The sequence below is a fragment of the Nicotiana attenuata genome, chromosome 3 (assembly GCF_001879085.1).
Source record: "Nicotiana attenuata strain UT chromosome 3, NIATTr2, whole genome shotgun sequence".
Taxonomy (NCBI): domain Eukaryota; kingdom Viridiplantae; phylum Streptophyta; class Magnoliopsida; order Solanales; family Solanaceae; genus Nicotiana; species Nicotiana attenuata.
The window spans coordinates 6,169,133-6,188,971 of record NC_031991.1 but is presented as its reverse complement, the minus strand read 5'-3'; the positions used below and the strand labels follow the sequence as shown (position 1 = coordinate 6,188,971).

General features: G+C 41.3%; 1 protein-coding gene and 2 pseudogenes across 1 annotated transcript in view; 1 reads left to right on the top strand and 2 right to left on the bottom strand.

The window, feature by feature from the left end:
- The window catches only part of LOC109224151 (receptor protein kinase-like protein ZAR1), a 16,627-nt gene extending 5,288 nt beyond the window's left edge, over nt 1–11,339 (top strand). The window contains exons 3-4 of the mRNA XM_019388736.1: nt 31–339; nt 11,268–11,339. Of these exons, the coding sequence (XP_019244281.1) occupies nt 31–339; nt 11,268–11,339 (381 nt within the window). The remainder of the gene's footprint in view (nt 1–30; nt 340–11,267) is intronic.
- LOC109224150 lies at nt 11,916–14,493 on the bottom strand (annotated as a pseudogene).
- Nucleotides 17,882–18,650, bottom strand: LOC109224149 (annotated as a pseudogene).

The window sequence follows — 19,839 nt, the reverse complement described above, 5'->3', positions numbered from 1 at the left end:
CGGGGGTACCCGGCCTCTGAGCTTTTACAGCTGAGAAAATCGGANCTTGCGCCTGCGATTGATGGAAATGTCGGGATGCTTGGAACAACGAAGGAACCTCCAAGCGCCATTCCCGGATTCCCGGAGTTATTCCCTAGATCTGGAGGTGGTACTATTGTCCCCTTCAGCCACCCAAACACTCCTTTGGGGCAACCTACCATAACTGCTCACTTCCTAGGAATATCTTCTGAGGTGCGCCCCCAGGTGTTCCCATCTGGAGCTGCTCCCAATATCTTCACTGCTCCACCATGCTCCGCCACCACACAACCATCACTACCCAAGCACGCTTTCGATCCCTCGGTTTTCACATTCCAAAATCCTGTCTTTCAGGCTGACCCTCCTCATTATACTCAATATACCTACTCTCAGCAACCACCATACGAGCTTACACCGGGGCAGGACAAAACCCCCAAAGCCCCAGAGCAGGATGATATGGAAAAGAGAATGAGAAGCCTCGAGCAGAGCTTAAAAAATATGCAAGGCTTGAGCGGGCAAAAGAGTGTCTCCTATACAGACCTATGTATGTTCCCGCATGTACATTTGCCGTCAGGGTTCAAAACACCAAAATTTGAGAAGTATGACGGACACGGTGACCCCATTGCTCACCTGAAGAAGTATTGCAATCAGTTACGGGGAGCCGGTGGCAAAGAAGAATTGTTGATGGCATATTTCGGGGAAAGCTTAATTGGCATCGCTTCAGAGTGGTATATGGACCAAGATGTCTCGCGTTGGCATATTTGGGACGATCTGGCCCGAGACTTTGTTCGACAATTTCAGTACAACATAGACATCGCGCCAGACAGGAACTCCTTGGCGAATCTAAAGAAAAAGCCCTCAGAAAGTTTCCGCGAATATGCAATTAAGTGGCGTGAACAGGCGTCAAGAGTGAAGCCTCCGATGGATGAGGTAGAGATGGTCACTGTTTTCCTTCAAGCCCAGGAAGCAGACTACTTTCAGAATATGATGTCGGCCATGGGCAAGCCTTTCGCAGAGGCAATAAAAATCGGAGAGATGGTAGAGAATAGGCTAAAAACGGGTAGAATCTTGAGCCAGTCAGCCATAAGAGCAACCTCCCAAGCCATCCAAGGCAGGTCTGGAGGAATGGCCAAAGGCAAAATGAAAGAAGAAATAGCGATGGCAGCATCGGGAGGAAGAAGATACCGGGCTCCTAGACCGGTGTTCTCTAAAAAAACCCCTCAACATACTATACTCACACTGATATGGCTTACGCTCCCCCACCTTATGCGGTCATGAATGCCCAACCTTTCGGCCGACCGCAACCAAGAGTTAACCGAAATCCACCTCCACTCTAAAGAAACCAACCTCCTTACCAGAACCAATATAATCCCCGACCACCGCAAAATAACTTCCGCCCTCGGGAACCACCCAGACGTCCAAATTTTACGCCGATTGGTGAACCCTACTCCAGTCTGTTCCCGAAGCTCGTTCAGATGAATCTGCTGCAGCCTATCCCCCAAAACAGGCAGAACCCGGAATCTCCAGCTTATCAACGAGGTGTCCGTTGTGCCTATCATTCAGGAGTTGAAGGGCATAGTACTGACAACTGCTGGACATTTAAGAAAGTTGTGGAAGATTTGATCGAACAAGGGAAAATAGTGTTGATGGATGAAGAAGCCCCGAATGTGACCAATAATCCGTTGCCCGCTCACAACAACGGGCCGGTAATCGGTATGATTTGTGAAGACAGGGAGCTTGATCCAGCCTTGAAAGCCATAATTGCTATTGCCGACGCAGAAAAGAAGCCCAAGGTACCCCCGAAGCAAGAGAAAGGGGAGAAGAAGAATAAAAGTGTCAAAACTGAGCCTGAGAAGAAACCTGAAACAAAAGCAGAGATGGAACCTCCTAAGAATGGAATTCTCTATGTTCCGCGAGGACGCCAAGAAAAACCACTAGTTGTCAGTGCTCCAAGGAAGTTTGAAGTGAAAAAGGGAACGCAAATGTATGTGCCAAAAGGAGCTTATGTGGTACGGGGACAATTAAGCCGCCTCGGCTGAATGAGCCAGTGGTTATTGGACGCGTACCACAAAAGCCAATGACAGACCCCTCTGCGGTACCATGGAACTACCAGCAAACAGTGGTTACATACAAAGGTAAGGAAATTTTGGGAAAACTTCCAGGAACAGTCCCTGTTGAAAAATATTCAAATGTACAGGAGGTAAACAATGCCGCTCGAAAGCGCTTTTCATCCAAGAAGCCAGTGAGTGCTGAGGAAGCAGAAGCCTTTTTCCAGAAAATGAAGATGCCCGATTATGAAACAGTGGATCAATTGAGGAAATATCCTGAACAGGTGTCCCTGCTATCATTGGTGACGAAATCCCCCGAACATCAGAAGATCTTAATGAAAACTTTGAATGAGGCGTATGTGCCAATTGAAACTTCAGTCGAACAGCTCGAAAGGATGGCAGAAAGGTTCTTCGCCGTCAATCAACTCTCTTTTAGTAAAAATGACTTGCCTCCGGAAGGCGCAGCTCACAACAAAGCCTTGCATCTGACTGTCAAGTGTGAAGGTTATTATGTCAAGCGAGTCATGGTGGATGGAGGCTCGGGAGTTGACATCTGCCCACTCTCCACATTGCAAAGAATGGAAATCGGGATGGGAAGGATTCGTCCTAATAACGTTTGTGTGAGAGCTTTTGATGGCATTAAGAGGGATACCATCGGTGAAATTGATTTGATATTAACCATAGGCCCGGTGGATTTCGAGGTGACTTTCCAGGTATTGGACATGGATACATCTTACAATTTTCTTCTGGGAAGGCCTTGGATACATGCTGCGGGAGCCGTGCCCTCCACCCTCCACCAAATGATGAAATTCGAATATGATGATCAGGAAATCGTGGTCCACGGAGAAGACGAGCAGTCCATTTATCATGACCCATCTATCCCATGCTTGGAGGCGAGGGAAGGAAGTGAGCATATTGTTTATCAAGCCTTTGAAATTGTGGTGGCAGATCAGCACGAGGAGGGAAATCCTTGTCCTCAGCCTTTCCTGTCTAATGCTTCAATCATGGTGGCCAGAAAAATGATTAGACACGGTTTCAAACCAGGAAAAGGGTTGGTAAAAGCTTTACAAGGAATATCCGAGCCGGTAACTCTACCCACAGCAGAAAAGTTTTTCAGGATAGGCTTCCACCCTACCCCAGATGATGAGAAATGGGATGAGGAAAGAAAGAAAGAAGGATGGGTTCTACCACAACCATTGCCACCTCTCTATGATACTTTTGTCAAGCCCAAGTATGGCAAAGAAGAGGACGATGAGGTGTTCACAGCTGAGGAAATCGAAGATATATGTGGAGCTATGAGGCAAATGCTTTATGAAACCAACATGGTTCAGCCAGGGTAAGGGACTAGCACCGCTGAGGTGCTCTACATGGGACCAGATGCTAAACTCCAAAACTGGAAGGCTACGCCATTCCTGATCAGGCGGGAGTCCCGGTAGACTAGCCCTGTCACCTTTTTTGCATCCCGAGTTATTTCAGGGTGTAACTCGGATGTTTCTTCTAGTTTCTTGTCTTTAAATTCCTGAATGTAAACCCTGTTGTCTTTCCAATTCCAAGAAATGAAATCAATATTTCATCGTCCATTTTTCTCTTTATTCTTTCTAATTTTGTTATTTTTCCCTTTTCATCTTCTCTTTTCAGTTATAATAATGCGGCTTTAAATAACATGACATGCTTGCGGACTTCATGCCCAGACTCAAACACGCTGTCTAATTGTGAAATAATGAATCAAGAACCAGAATATGATGAAGAAGAGGCTTTTAGGGAAACAAATCGAGAATTGGAACAATTTGAGAAAAAACCTAAGCCAAATCTGAATGACACTGAACCGGTTAATTTGGGAGCTGCCGAAGAAATAAGGGAAACCAAAATAAGCATTCACACAGATGAGCAAACCCGAGATGCAATAATCCAACTCCTGTTCGAATTTAAAGATGTGTTTGCTTGGTCGTATGACGACATGCCAGGACTGAGTGTGGATCTAGTGGTGCACAAATTGCCAATTTACCCTGATTGTCCTCCAGTACAGCAAAAGCAAAGAAATTTTAAAACTGATATCAGTGATAAGATGAAAGAAGAAATCACAAAACAGCTGAAGGCGGGGGTAATCCGAGTGGTCCGATATACTACATGGCTAGCCAATGTGGTTCCAGTGCCAAAGAAGGATGGGAAAAACCGGGTGTGTGTGGACTACCGAGATTTGAATAGGGCAAGTCCCAAAGACAATATCCCGTTGCCTAACATTCACATCCTTGTTGATAACTGCGCCAAACATGAAATACAGTCCTTCGTGGATTATTTCGCAGGATATCACCAGGTGTTGATGGATGAAGAAGATGCCGAGAAGACAGCTTTCACTACACCCTGGGGTACCTACTGTTATCGGGTCATGCCATTTGGGCTGAAGAATGCCGGGGCAACCTACATGAGAGCCATGACCACCATTTTCCACGATATGATGCATCAAGAAATAGAGGTGTATGTGGATGATGTAATCATTAAGTCCCGAACTCAGAGTGACCACGTTCGAGATTTGAGAAAGTTCTTCGAACGGCTGTGCAAGTATGATCTGAAGTTGAATCTAGCTAAATGTGCCTTCGGAGTCCCATCAGGCAAGCTCCTGGGTTTCATAGTCAGCAGGAGAGGTATTGAGTTAGATCCAACAAAGATAAAGGCCATTCGAGATTTACCTCCTCCAAGAACTAAGAAGGATGTGATGAGCTTATTGGGCAGGTTAAACTATATCAGTCGGTTCATCGCTCAACTAACTACCACCTGTGAGCCCATATTCAAACTGTTGAAGAAAGATGCGGCAATCAAATGGACATCCGAATGTCAAGAGGCCTTCGACAAAATCAAGGAATATTTGTCAAATCCTCCAGTATTGGTCCCACCGGAGCATGGGCGACCTCTCTTCTTGTATCTGACAGTGTTGGAAAATTCTTTTGGCTGTGTTCTTGGGCAGCATGATATAACCGGCAGGAAAGAGCAGGCAATTTACTATCTGAGCAAGAAGTTCACCAGCTACGAGGCCAAATACACTTTGTTGGAGAGAACATGCTGTGCTCTGACGTGGGTCGCTCAAAAATTGAGACACTATCTTCAAGCCCACACCACCTATCTCATAACCAGGTTGGATCCTTTGAAGTACATATTCCAGAAACCGATGCCCACTGGGAGACTGGCAAAATGGCAAATCTTGCTCACTGAATTTGACATAGTCTACGTTACTCGCACGGCAATGAAGGCCCAGGCGTTGGCAGATCATTTGGCTGAAAACCCGGTTGACGAGGAATATCAACCATTGAGCACATATTTCCCAGATGAGGAGGTAAATTCAGTAGAAGCCATTTCTGAGGACACTCGTGCTTGGAAAATGTTCTTTGACGGAGCAGTAAATGCAAGAGGTGTAGGCATTGGGGCAATCTTGATATCACCCAATGGTCAGCACTACCCAGCTACAGCTAGGCTCCGATTCTTCTGCACAAACAATACGGCTGAGTACGAAGCCTGCATCATAGGCATGAATATGGCAACTGACCAAGATGTTGAAGATTTATTGATCATGGGGGACTCTGATTTGATTATCCGGCAAGCCCAGGGAGAGTGGGAGACTCGAGATGTTAAGCTCATTCCCTATCGACAGCATGTGGAAGATCTCACCAAGCGCTTCAAGTCGATAGAGTTCAGGTATATGCCTCAATGTCACAATGAACTAGCCGATGCACTCGCCACTCTAGCTTCAATGCTGCCCTACCCAGTCAATGCCCATATTGACCCTCTGGAGATTCAAATCAAAGAAAAGCACGGGTATTGTAATGCGGTCGAGGCGGAACCCAGCATTCAGCCTTGGTATCATGATATCAAGAGATTTCTGAAAACACAAGAATACCCCGAGCAAGCCACTGGAGATCAGAAGAGAACCATTAGACGACATGTGAGTGGTTTCTTCTTAAGCGGTGATGTTTTGTATAAAAGGACCCCGGACCTCAACTTGCTAAGATGTGTTGATGCCGAGGAAGCCGGAAGAATTATGCATGAAGTACACGCGGGAGTATGCGGACCTCATATGAATGGTTATGTGTTGGCAAAGAAAATTTTGCGAGCAGGGTACTACTGGATAACTATGGAAAAGGACTGCTTCAACTTTGTTCGAAGATGCCATCAATGTCAGGTGCACGGTGATTTGATTCATGCACCTCCAACAGAGCTTCATCCGATGTCAGCACCTTGGCCATTAGTTGCTTGGGGTATGGATGTCATTGGGCCGATCGAGCCGAAAGCTTCGAATGGGCATAGATTCATATTGGTGGCAATTGACTATTTTACAAAATGGGTTGAGGCCATCACTCTCAAGTCGGTCTCCAAGAAAGTTGTGGTAGACTTTGTGCACTCCAATCTCATTTGCCGCTTTGGCATTCCTACAACTATCATTACCGACAATGCTGTGAACTTGAACAGTCGTCTAATGGGAGAGGTATGCGAACAATTCAAGATAACGCATAGAAACTCTACTCCCTATCGGCCAAAAGCCAATGGTGCCGTTGAAGCAGCAAATAAGAACATCAAGAAGATTTTGAGAAAGATGATACAAAGCTCCCGGCAATGGCATGAAAAGCTGCCCTTTGCATTATTCGGGTATCGTACCACAGTCTGTACATCAATCGGAGCGACCCCGTACTTATTGGTTTACGGAACTGAAGCTGTCATACCTGCAGAAGTAGAAATTCCTTCACTCCGGATAATTGTTGAAGCGGAGATTGAGGACAGTGAGTGGGTTAAGACCCGGCTAGAGCAGTTGTCATTAATTGATGAAAAACGGATGGCCGCAGTTTGTCACGGGCAGTTATACCAATAAAGAATGGCACGCGCTTATAACAAGAAAGTGCGTCCCAGGAATTTTGAAGTGGGACAGCTTGTGCTCAGACGCATTCTCCCTCATCACTAGGAAGCAAAAGGAAAGTTTGCCCCCTAATTGGAAAGGTCCATACATAATTCGAAAGATATTGCCAAGAGGAGCACTGTATCTGGGAGATATCGAAGGAAATGACCGTGAAACAGTAGTCAATGCAGATGCAGTCAAAAGGTACTATGTCTAGGCCTCCTGCGATGATGACTTTTGTGCAATTGAGATGACGAAGGCTTTTCTTCTCGCTATCCAAACACTATTAACCCTTCGTAAACCCATTTGAGCCGGTTACCTTTCTTTGGCTACCCTCTTTGGAACCCGGAAGTATTATCGGAAAAAAAAATGAAAAGAAAAAGAAGAAAAAGAAAATATGATGAAAAGAAAAAAAAAGAAAAGAAAAGAAAACATATGATGAAAAGAAAAAGGAAAAGAAAAAAAAAACAAAAACAACAAAATCAAATGTTTTGCCTGAACTACGTTTGACTTGATTCCGAAAGGATACGTAGGCAGCCTCTCGCTGAGGTTCAGTCACACCAAAACAAAAATCCCAATTTCCCCAAAAGATGAAACTGGGGCAGATGATATAATGGTTCGGCCATGAATCCGCCAAAATGGTTCCAAAGTTGTAGTTCCGCCCAAAATCCTTTTTACCCCAAAACCTTGTCCAATTCCTTCCGATCAATTGACAAAGGCATGGAAGTGGAAAACGTCATTGTTGGAATCTGATACAATTCAAATTGAGAGAAATAAAATGAGATAGTCTTATCGGTGAAAACCTTCGGGCACCATAAGACGATGGTAAGTAGAGAAACTAAAAATGAGAGAGTCCGCTTAGTGAAAACTCGCAAAGAGCACTATCGGGCGACGGTGAGAAGAGAAATGAGAGAGGTCGATTGGCGAAACCCCACAAAAGGCGCTGTCGGCCGAAAAGAAGACATCTCATCACTGAAAGAGTCCTGGCAAGGTTCCTTGATTTTGAAATGCGAAACAATGGAAGTTGGAAAGTTTGTGTGGGTCGGGCGTCCAGTCCAAGAAGCATGTCATGTTCATTTGAAGCCAGCAAGCACCCCAGATGAGTCCTTCTTTTCCCCCGAAAGGGACGCTTCTCTTTAAACTCATATGCTTGCCTTTTGCATACTTTTTCTTTGAATCCCTTTCGGTTTAGCTCTGATTCCGTAACTATTACAAAGAAAAGGTGGCAGGACCGGCTTCACAAGGTTTCGCCTGGTCCGAGTCGAAGAAAATGCCCAGCCTCAGCGAGTGCGTCAGGCCAATCCCGACTGACCATAGTGGTTGATGCTTTTGAAGCAAAGACATTGGAAGAGAAAGAAAATCAAAGACAAGGGCAGAATAAAGTGAAAAGGCCAGAGCCCACACGGGCGAGTCATAATGAAATCCTGAGAGTTGAACCCGGTCGGTTTGAAAAGAGATTCGCCCTTAAAGCCAACAAGCAGCAAAGTTCTCAACAGAAAGGGGGCCGGGATCAAGCGATTGGGATGATCAAGGCCACAAAACCAACCACCGTTTCAAACTAATAAATTGTTCTTTGTTGGAAACAGGTCTTATTCAGAGCAACCGTGCAAGAAGCAGGTGCAACTCAAAAGAAATGAAATGCGCAAGCGCTGAAACAGCTTTGCAGCAGGAAAACAACCAAAAAGGAAGGCCCCCCCCCCCCCCCCAAATTCTTTCATGCGTTTTGCTAAATAAAAAGGAAAACATATAAAGAAAAAAAATGAAATGAAAATCCCAAAAGAAAAACAAATCATGGTAGCATAGGATCCCATTCCTTAAATCTCTCGGCCAAAAAACCGAGGATCTCCCGGCCAAAAAACCGAGGAGCTTTTTCTTTCCAAATCCCGGCCAAAAAACCGAGGATCTCCCGGCCAAAAAACCGAGGAGCTTTTTCTTCCCAAATCCCGGCCAAAAACCGAGGGTCTCCCTACACAATCCTGATTTGATTGCTTAGATATGTGTCACAACTAAATCACGAAATTTTCCTAGTGAAAACTGGGGCAAAAAAATTTCGTTCGTTTGTTTTGGTATCTTACGCAGTTCGATCTCAAGACACAAGGTGCAAGATGACCAATGGAATGAGTCTCAATCCAGAATAAAGAAAAGAACAAAAAGAAATGAACTCAAAAGTGAAGCAAGCAAGGGTGCGGAATTCTCAAAATCTGATTGAAGTCACAAGCTCCGCTGATCCTGTTTTTGACCCAATGCTGCATGAAGAAGTAAACACCTACAACTTGCGAGCATCAAGATTCAGATCGAAGTCCACAGCCAAATCAGCTCAGACTCAAGATCAAGCTTCAAGAGAATTATAGATAGGAATCTTATAACTCATAGTTGATAGGCATAGCTAGTTTAGCTTTGATTTTCCTTTTGGTGTAATAAGGAGGTCAACAAGCAGCAGCAACAACAGCAGTGAAATTCACAGCTCCTGGTAGTCCCAGCTACCAAATCTTCCAGAACTACACTGACCTAATTCCTTTATAGCCAAGGATATGTAGGCAACCTTTGAAGCAGGGTTCAGTCAGACGGTTTTCAAAATGCTTCTCCTGGAGTGCCGAGCAGGCAAAAATCCCTCATATTGCTCATTTATCTTTGCCCGAAAACCCTTCGTGTCTTCGAGCAAAGAGGGGCAGCTGTGAGCACGTGATTTTTGCCGCGCTCGAATTACTCCTATAAAATTCATTAGAATTAGGATTTTTCTTTTATTATTTGAATTTTAGGAATTAATTGCGTGATTTCGTGTTTGTTTGCATTTTGTGTACATTTTTAGTTGATATAATTCATAAAAATTACAAAAAATATAGTACCTTTGCATTTAGGACTCAATTTTATATTTTTAGTTTTATTAGTTAATTAACGTCATTGAAAATAGGAGAAAATAATTAAAATAGTCCTTTATATTGTTTTACTTTCAATTTTTGATTTTTCCTTAAGTTTCCTTTTTAAATTAGGATTTGTTTAAATGTTGAGAATTAATTAGTCTAATTTTAGAATTAAACCAGGTTTTGGCTATATTTTGTACTTAATGAAATCCAAAATAAAGAAAGAAAAGAGAGGAAAGCCAACAAAAAAAAAGAAAATGGAATGAAGGAAAGGGCAATCAGGCCACCAGTCTTGGGCCACAAACTCGAGCCCAAACCCCAAATCCATGCCAAATTAGCCCAACCCGCCTCAGAAAACCCGGTCCAGCCCCCTTGTAACAAAACGACGTCGTTTAATAGGAATTAATCCTGGCCGTCGAGGATCTTTGATCCTACGGTCAGGAACTAAGGAAATTTAAATATATTAGTGTCGGATGCCTACCCCCCCCCTGTCCGTCTCTCAGAGACCCCAACACTTAAACCCTAATTCCTCACCACCTTCCGCCGCAAACCGCCACCGAAAATCATCTCCGCCGGCGGCGAAGCTCCGATCAACTCCAAATTTACACCATAGTACCTTCTCGTCCTTCCCGTCACGAATTCAACCTTTGTTTTCCCCAAATTTCTGCTGAACTGTTCGAATAACCAAATTTGTGGACGCCGCCTCCGCCGCCCACGGCGGCGCCGCCCTCCAAACCTCACCAAAAATACACCATAGCTTCCTATCCTCTTCCCCTTTCCAAATCCAAACCCCTTTTCCCTCAAATCCCGGCCAAACGTCTCAAATATTGAATCAAAGAAAGGCGGTTTACCCCTGACTCATCCAAACGACCCCAAATTCACACCCCTTGACCACCATGACCTTCTCATCTCGAATCCACAACCCATTGCCATTCGAATCTTCCCTAAGCTCCTCGAATTTTAGATCGAAATTGGACCAGGAACCCTAGTTTTGCAAATTGGGTAATTAATGGGTTCTGGGCTATAATAGCCCCTAATTATGTGTTTTCTCATGAAAACACATAATTAAGGACGATTATAGTCCAAATAATGCCAAGAAAACCTGGCAGATTCAAGTTTGAGTCAATTTGCGAGGTATTTATTTTTTCTTCTGTTTTCTGTTTGATTCATGATTCTTATTCCTGTTCCACTGTTTGTTTTTTTTTATCATTTTTAGTTTTTAACCTAAGGTTCTGATTACCATAGTGTAGTTTAAATTTTTGAATTCGATTATATGATGTATGATTTTTGATGTTGTTAATTTTACTTTAGTTTTAATTTTTACTTGTTTGCTGTTAGTTGTCAGTTTATTGTTTTAATTTTTTTAGCCTTAGGACATTAGTGTTAATTAGAGTTAAATTCCAATTTTGATTGATTAGTTCAATTTTTAGGTTTTCTATTATAATTAGATTTGTTTGGTTATAGCTGAACACTCCAGGGCTTTTAGTTAACTGTGGTCACTTTTTGATCGAGTTCAAAGGGCTGGGGATTAGTTAACATTAGTTAGTAATTCAGAACTAATTCAAGGGTAGTATAGGCTTTTAAATAAAAGGAATCTTGCATTAACAAACTAGAATATTCTAGAAGCTTCTAAAATAGGGCCTCAATTGTAGTTTCAGAAATTTAGTGGTATAACTTGGGTAACAAGTCAGTCCCTTAAGGACTTTAAGCTAAAAAACTGAAAATTAATAAGGGACTAAGGTGTAAAGGACAAAATTTGAAAGTTTCCCTAATATTTGCCTATAAAAGGCAGTATACCCTGCCTTGCAAGCTAAGTTTTGAACAATCTGAAAAATCCCCCCCCCCCCCCCAAAAAAAAGTTTTGACAATCTGAAAAATCCCCACAAAAAAAAAGTTTAGACTCTAAAAAATTCCCTAAAAACATTCCTGCTTTTAATCTTCCCTCCGAATCCCATTCTGAAGTTCTGAAGTTTAAATTTGAATTTCAAAACCTAAGGAAGTTAAAAATCTGCATTTCTATAGTTCAAATTTTCTTCTAGATCTTAATTCCTGTCAAAAATCCAAAAACATACAAAAATCCAGTAGAAAATTCTAAAAACAAATACTGTTGCCTCAAAATTTTGAGTTTGATTGCAAGCTAGTTTTCATCTGATTCCCTATTGTTTCCAGCTTCAATTTCAAGTCATTTTGGGTGTTGTTCAAGCTGTTTGGGTGTTGTATTAGCTGAAATTGGTTCTGATTTGGTGCAATATCGTTTTCCTGGGTTCCAATTAAATCCAAATTGATTCCTGCTGCTGTGAATTGCTGTCTGAACTTGCTGTTTGTTGCCAACTGCTGCTGACTACTATTTCTCCTTGTTGATTTGATACTCAGGTACACACTCGAATTTGGCTTGATGTAACTTGGAAGTGGAGATGAAATGAAAGAGATTTGATTCCTGAATTGTGTTTGCTTGGATTGTTATGTAGTAATAGCTAAATAGATATTAGAGTTTAATATGATTTGATTTTAATTCATGTGCACATGAACCCTGGGCTGTATAATCTGGATTGTTCCTGGACTATTTTAGACTGTTGTTAGACTATCCTAGACTGTTTGGACATTATTGATGAAGCGTAGTATTTAGTGATAATAAATTCAATCTGGCTGAAACTGATCGTAGAAGCTTCATGTGCTGGATTAAATGGTAACGCATAGTCATAGTCTTTAAAGTTTAGAACCAGCTTTGTTAAACATCAGTTTGAAATCCTATATTTAAATGTCATATGAACTCATAAGTAATTGTATAAAGTCCTGTTGTATCAGTTGGCATTCGATTAGTATGAAATCCTTTTGACTGAAGTTTTGACTGAAGTGTAGTAATTGTATAGTTTAAAGTAAGTAATTGTAAGTTTGAAGTGTTACCTGCTGTGTTAAAATCCAAAACTTGTTTGAATTCGATTCTGGACCTAGAAGAACAGCCCAGTTATACAAGAATCAACCCAGAATTTATGAACTGATATTTGCCCATTTGCCCATTGATGGAGTCTCGTGCAAATTGGGCTCACACTGAAGCCCAGTTGCCAGACGGCGACATTTACAAATCCTGGGCTAACGTTCAAGGCCCAAAATTGTTAAGTCCAAAAATCCTTTAAACTATATTAGGAATATGGGGATTGATTTGCAAATAAAATTTAGGTTCTCGAGTTAAGTAGCGGGTTCAAATTAGGAGGGTTTTCCCCTTTTGTTTGAATTCGGACTTGAACCCGAGACCCGAATTTATAAATATAAATTAATTAGGCCCTTTTAGAGACAAACAAATAGAAAATCTTAGCTTTCTTTAGGTTAGCCATTAAATAATAAATGGAGATGAGCCTCGCCAAACAAAATGCACAAATCGCGGGGCCCTCATTAAATGTTTAATTAATAATACTTAGAATTCGGGGCGTGCCGTTTAGCGAATTTCACGGCCTCCCGCAAAGATAATAACACGTTAGTCGTTTTAGGCGCGCTTTAAATAATTTTACCTTCCTAAATACGGGTGTGCATTTCATGAAACCCAAATCCAAATCCCAAAACGTTGAATAAGAATGTGTCGAGGATCCGGGTGCATTTCATGTGACGTGATCCAAAAATACGTTTTTAAACGACGTTCATTTTCTAAATTTTTTTTAACTAAAGGCGGTTAAATAATTCTAAAATTGCACTATAGGTTTGAACATGTATAAAATTAGATTTTAGCCAAATATAATATTTTAAGCGACCATGCTAGAACCACGGGATCCGAGGGTGCCTAACACCTTCCCTCGGGTCAACAGAATTCCTTATTCAGAATTTCTGGTTCGCAGACTCCAATTGGGAAGTCGAAAATTTTCCTCGATTTGGGATTCAAGTTAAACCGATGACTTGGGACACCAAAATTCAATCCTATCCCAAGTGGAGACTCTAAATAAATAAATAATCCCATTTCGAATAATGTCACTTTAAATGGAAAAACTCCCTTATACATTTATCCCTCAGGGTAAGTGTGTAAAAAAGAGGTGTGACAGTCGTACGATTAATCAACCTACTCTCTCCTAGCTCAACAGTCACCACATCACCCGTCTTACACTCCTCACAAATCCTCACTTCAGATTCAAGCGGATAAACTTCGCATGTCGCAACTGAATTCCTGAAGAAAATCCTCGCTTACGACTCTGCCACCACCGTCGCCACGCCCGCGGCTCCTAAAGCAACCGGGGCGTGCTCACGCGATGACCCGCACCCGAAGTTGTTGCCGCCTATGATGAGGGAGTACTTGGATGTGAATTCATCCGAGTCGACAAAACGGTTTTGGTATGATGAAGGGAGTCCGCACAACGCGTAGGACATGAGTTTTTTGTACCCGTCTAGGTTTGGCGAGACTAGGGTTAGGTATTCTGCGGGGATGATTTGGTCAGTGTCGATATTGTCCCCGACGACTTAGCAGAGGCAGTGGAATGTGGTGACGGTCGTGGTGGCGGTTTTCGTGTGGCGAAGGCGGCGGAACAACAGAGGGGTGCGACGCTGGGGTTTTGGGAGTTGGGCCAAAATGAGAAATTAAATGATGGAAAGGGTTATTGGAGAAAATTGAAGGGAGTTTAATGGAGGCGGTAATAGAGGAAGCGCGTGGTTGGCACGGAGACAGTTTGAAGGTGGTGATGGAACTGGAAAGAGTTGATGAAGCCGCCATAGAAGAAAGCTTCGGAGATTGCTAATTTTTGCTGAGAGAGTGGAGTGTGTTACAAATGTGGGCAGCACTTATTAGATATTGGGCCTTATTTTTATGGATCGGAAAAGCAGGCGAGCCGCCAGTTTAATGGACCAGTGCCGCCATTTTTAGAGTCCACCTAACCCTACTCTCTCTAACCCTATATTTATTTAATATTCTCCTCTCTTTTTTGAGTATGTGTTAAGTAGTAGTAGGACATAAGAGTATTTTATCACAAGAACTCATGTTTCAATAAACCAATATATGTAGCCAAATATTTCAAAGTCTTGTTTGAATAGCATCGTGGAATACTTTTTTCCAAAACCAAATAACCACCCTAGCAATGGTAGTAGCATAACCAAACACCAGTATAGACATTGGGAGACACTAAATGCTTTTGGTCCATCGACGGGCAATAGTGTTGAAGTTGTATATGCAGTATTTTTTCTTTCTCCTTAAAAACAAAAAGGACCCAAACCGAATCATGAACATCCCTAGCTAGCAACATAATCAGTATATAATTTATGTATACCGTCTAAGAAAAGTAACAGTGCATCCGACATAAAAGAGCGCAGGAACAAACATGTAATATGCCTAGGTCCACCTCAACATCTCATTTAACTGCTTAAGCTATGGTTGAATTTTAGTGATTATAAACTCCATTTTTGTCTTTCATGTAGGCGAGGATTATAAATACTTAATTACTTGAGAAGTTTGTTAATTCTTACAAAAAATAATAGATTTCTCTTTTTCCGGCTTTTCACTTGTAGCAATTAGCAAAGATATCAAGTATTGAACCTTCTTCAATGATCCATAACATACTGAATTTAATACAGGGACAAACCATGCAGTTCTAAGACAAGAAAAGCGACTGCTATGATGTGAAATTTTGATGCAGATACTGTACAAGTTAGCAAGGTCAATTGATTTACAATTCCAACGTCATACATGACTCCATCATTGCCACGCTAAAATCCCTGCTTATATTTACTCTATATTTGCAACTAAGATTTAAATGCTGGTCAATCCAAAAGAAAATAAAGGTGACAAAGAACGATATAGAATATTAACAGAAACAAAAAGGAAATAAGAAGACTCAAACATAAGTTAAGATTAAAGATGATACAATGACAACATATGCTATAAAGAAAAATATTGTTATCTGAAGGAAGAATTTTGGATTGTCCCTCATGTTTGGAGATGTTACCGCCCTGCAACAGAGAATCAAAACAACTGATCAATTTTCTCCAAAGCTAGAGTTTAACTGACAGGAAGGCTGTCCAATAATTCAACTAGTTCCACTTGTTGGTGCTGCTAGGACATTTACCTAGCAATGCATTGAGAAAGCCTGTGAAAAAGCATGCTTTGGACGAAGACAATACCTGGCCCCGTTAGAACAGCCATTGTCAGATTATCATTCTGTAATTGCATAAACATGGTCAGAACAACATGCCACGGAAACCAAATTACAGAGATGAACAAAGGTCTCAAGTTGGATTATTTGCATAAAAGAACTACTCAAAGCCAGAGGATCGTAGATAATAAATTACATTTCTCATTGGATAATGTTTCAATCATTAGTAGAGTGCCAAAGTAATTATGCTATTAGCATAAATGTAGACACTACATACATTGGTTATTGAATGCAATTTGGATCTCAGACATTCTAATGGAAGAAAGCACCAGAAACGTGCAGTATAACTGAAGTTCCAAAAGATCAGGATTAAGTCTAAAAAGAGGAGGATATACTTATAGGTCCACGAAACTTGCTTTCATTGTGAAGGAAAAGGAGGAAAGTCCACATGATATAAGGTGACAAAGAAAACAACATAAGAGATGATGCCAGGAACGAGCAATTTAGAGTCTCAGGGTTGTGTGGGGCAACAGTGTGAATCGGTGCAAGACAAGAGACACAAAATTTCAAACTTAGAACCTGGGATAAGCAGAAAAATCAACTTACAGGATCAACCAACAAACGATGTGCATCATGTAGGTCCGTCGATCATTGCGAGGCAAACTATGTAAGTTAATATCTACGGGGATAAAATTACATGACACAGAAACTCCTGAATCAAAATCTTCATGTTGTCAACGGCTCCTAGACCAAAATGATGGTATTTCTAGTATTGAATGCAGAAGATTCAAGCATTATATTTGGAACGTCAAATGTGTGTTCGTAGAAAGAAGAGATGGTTGGCATCTCCCCCAATAGGGACAGGAAGTCGGGAACAGCCTTCGGGCTTTACCTGTTGCCACACACATCCGCGGTTAAGGCTACCACTTCAGTGGATCTTACCCCAACTTTATCAACCAAAAAACATTTTTTTGAAACATAGCGAACTATCTCGATGATTGTTTTTGCTCATCCCTAGTAAGATCCGCTAATCATATCCCAGTCAATTTCCCAACCCCTTTCAAACCATCTCAAGTAATGCTGCTCTACTCTTAAGAATCCAATGTCAACAGAACTTGACTTTTATTTGATATAATATGTCAGCAGTTATTTTACTTGGCAGTTCCTCATATCAACTCTAGTTTCATCTAAACATTGATTACTGGTCAAGGACGACCTTCGATGTAGTTCAAACCTTATTAATCATCAGGCAGTCACTAATTTCCTTAGAAGATACAATTACTTTATAGTGTGTTTGCCTGATTGTCACCTAAATATAATCATTATAGATAGTAAAAGTTAGTTTTATTTTCCTTGTAAGATTATTGAGGAACCATTCTCTAAGTTTCTGTAGGACTAAATTGTAATTTTGAAGGTCTTTATAAAAAGACCAGGTTCCTTTGTTAAGACAATTTGAGGAAGACGGGGAAGGAATTGTGTGAGACATGCATAAGGCCAAATATGAGTTGAACCCTTGAAATTTAGTAACATGAAAGATCTAGCAAAGTATAGCAAAGTAAGGCTCTTGGGTCTCTTCAAAGTACAAGTTGCCATAGTGACAAACATCTTTCAAGTATGATTCTGATATAGGCATAAGAAAACATTCTAACATACCCTTTTAGGATAACTGATTCTTCTTCCCAAATCATAAAGCAACCACCATAACACAGCCTACATCTTTTCTTTTTTCTTCTTCTGATAAAACATTACATCGCCATTGTCACAAAGCAATGCGGTCTCTAGCTCGGATAAAGGAGAACAATGATAAGTTGACAGCAAACACAAAAACAATCTAATTATAATGAATTAGTATGACGAATCCCTGAGGATCATATAATCAACCCAACTATTTTGGAATTCAGATGTTGTTTATCCATTGAATTGTACTAAAATAGGCATAACAGAATAGAAGACACCTTTTTAAAGGTGCTATTTTTTTGTCCAAATAATACAACAAACACCATATTTATTATGCAATCATCTGGAAGGAATCATTCCAGCCTTTCTTGCATAAGCAAAAATGCCACCAGCTTCAATGACAGGACCAGCATCACCAATTGGCTTCAATTTATACTCTTTTCCGGTCATATGATTAATCAACCTACTCTCTCCTAGCTCAACCGTCACCACATCACCCGTCTTACACTCCTCACAAATCCTCACTTCCGATTCAAGCGGATAAACTTCGCCTGTTGCAACCGAATTCCTGAAGAAAATCCTCGCATACGACTCTGCCACCACCGTCGCCACGCCCGCGGCTCCTAAAGCAACCGGGGAGTGCTCACGCGGTGACCCGCACCCGAAGTTGTCGCCGCCAATGATGAGGGAGTACTTTGATGTGAATTCATCCGGGTCGACGAAACGGGTTCGGTATGATGAAGGGAGTCCGCACAGCGTGTAAGACCCGAGTTTGTTGTACTCGTCTGGGTTTGACGGGACTAGGGTTAGGTATTCCGCGGGGATGATTTGTTCAGTGTCGATATTGTCCCAAACGATGTAGCAGAGGCCGTGGAATATGGTGGCGGTCGTGGTGGTGGTTTCCAGTATGGCAGAGCCGGCGGAACAACGGAGGGGTACGACGGTGGGGTTTTTGGGAGTTGGGCCAAAATGAGAAATTAAAGGATTGAAAGGGTTATTGGAGAAAATTGAAGGGAGTTTGACGGAGGCGGTAATAAAGAGCGCGTGGTTGGCACGTAGACAGTTTGAAGGTGGTGATGGAACTGGAAAGAGTTGATGAAGCCGCCATTGAAGAAAGCTTCGGAGATTGCTAATTTTTGCTGAGAGAGTGGAGTGTGTTAAAAATGTGGGCGGTACTGATTAGATATTGGGCCTTATTATTATGGATCGGAAAAGCAGGCGAGCCGCCAGTTTAATGGACCAGTGCCGCCATTTTTAGAGTCCACCTAACCCTACTCTCTCTAACCCTATATTTATTTTATATTCTCCTCTCTTTTTTGAGTATGTGTTAAGTAGTAGTATGACATAAGAGTATTTTATCACAAGAACTCATGTTTCAATAAACCAATATATGTAGCCAAATATTTCATTGTCTTGTTTGAATAGCGTCGTGTAATACTTTTTTCCAAAATCAAATAACCACCCTAGCAATGGTAGTAGCATAACCAAACACCAGTATAGACATTGGGAGACACTAAATGCTTTTGGTCCATCGACGGGCAATAGTGTTGAAGTTGTATATGCAGTATTTTCTCTTTCTCCTTAAAAACAAAAAGGACCCAAACCGAATCATGAACATCCCTAGCTAGCAACATAATCATTATATAATCTATGTTTACCGTCTAAGAAAAATAAACAATGCACCCGACATAAAAGAGCACAGGAACAAACATGCAATATGCCTAGGTCCACCTCAACATCTCATTTAATTGCTTAAGCTATGGTTGAATTTTAGTGATTATAAACTCCATTTTTGTCTTTCATGTTGGCGAGGATTATAAATACTTAATTACTGGAGAAGTTTGTTAATTCTTAAAAAAATAATAGATTTCTCTTTTCCCGGCGTTTCACTTGTTGAAATTAGCAAAGATATCAAGTATTGAACCTTCTTCAATGATCATAACATACTGAATTTAATACAGGGACAAACCATGCAGTTCTAAGACAAGAAAAGCGACTGCTATGATGTGAAATTTTGATGCAGATACTGTACAAGTTAGCAAGGTCAATTGATTTACAATTCCAACGTCATACGTGACTCCATCATTGCCACGCTAAAATCCCTGCTTATATTTACTCTATATTTACAACTAAGATTTAAATGCTGGTCAACCCAAAAGAAAATAAAGGTGACAAAGAACGATATAGAATATTAACATAAACAAAAAGGAAATAAGAAGGCTCAAACATAAGTTAAGATTAAAGATGATACAATGACAACATATGCTATAAAGAAAAATATTGCTATCTGAAGGAAG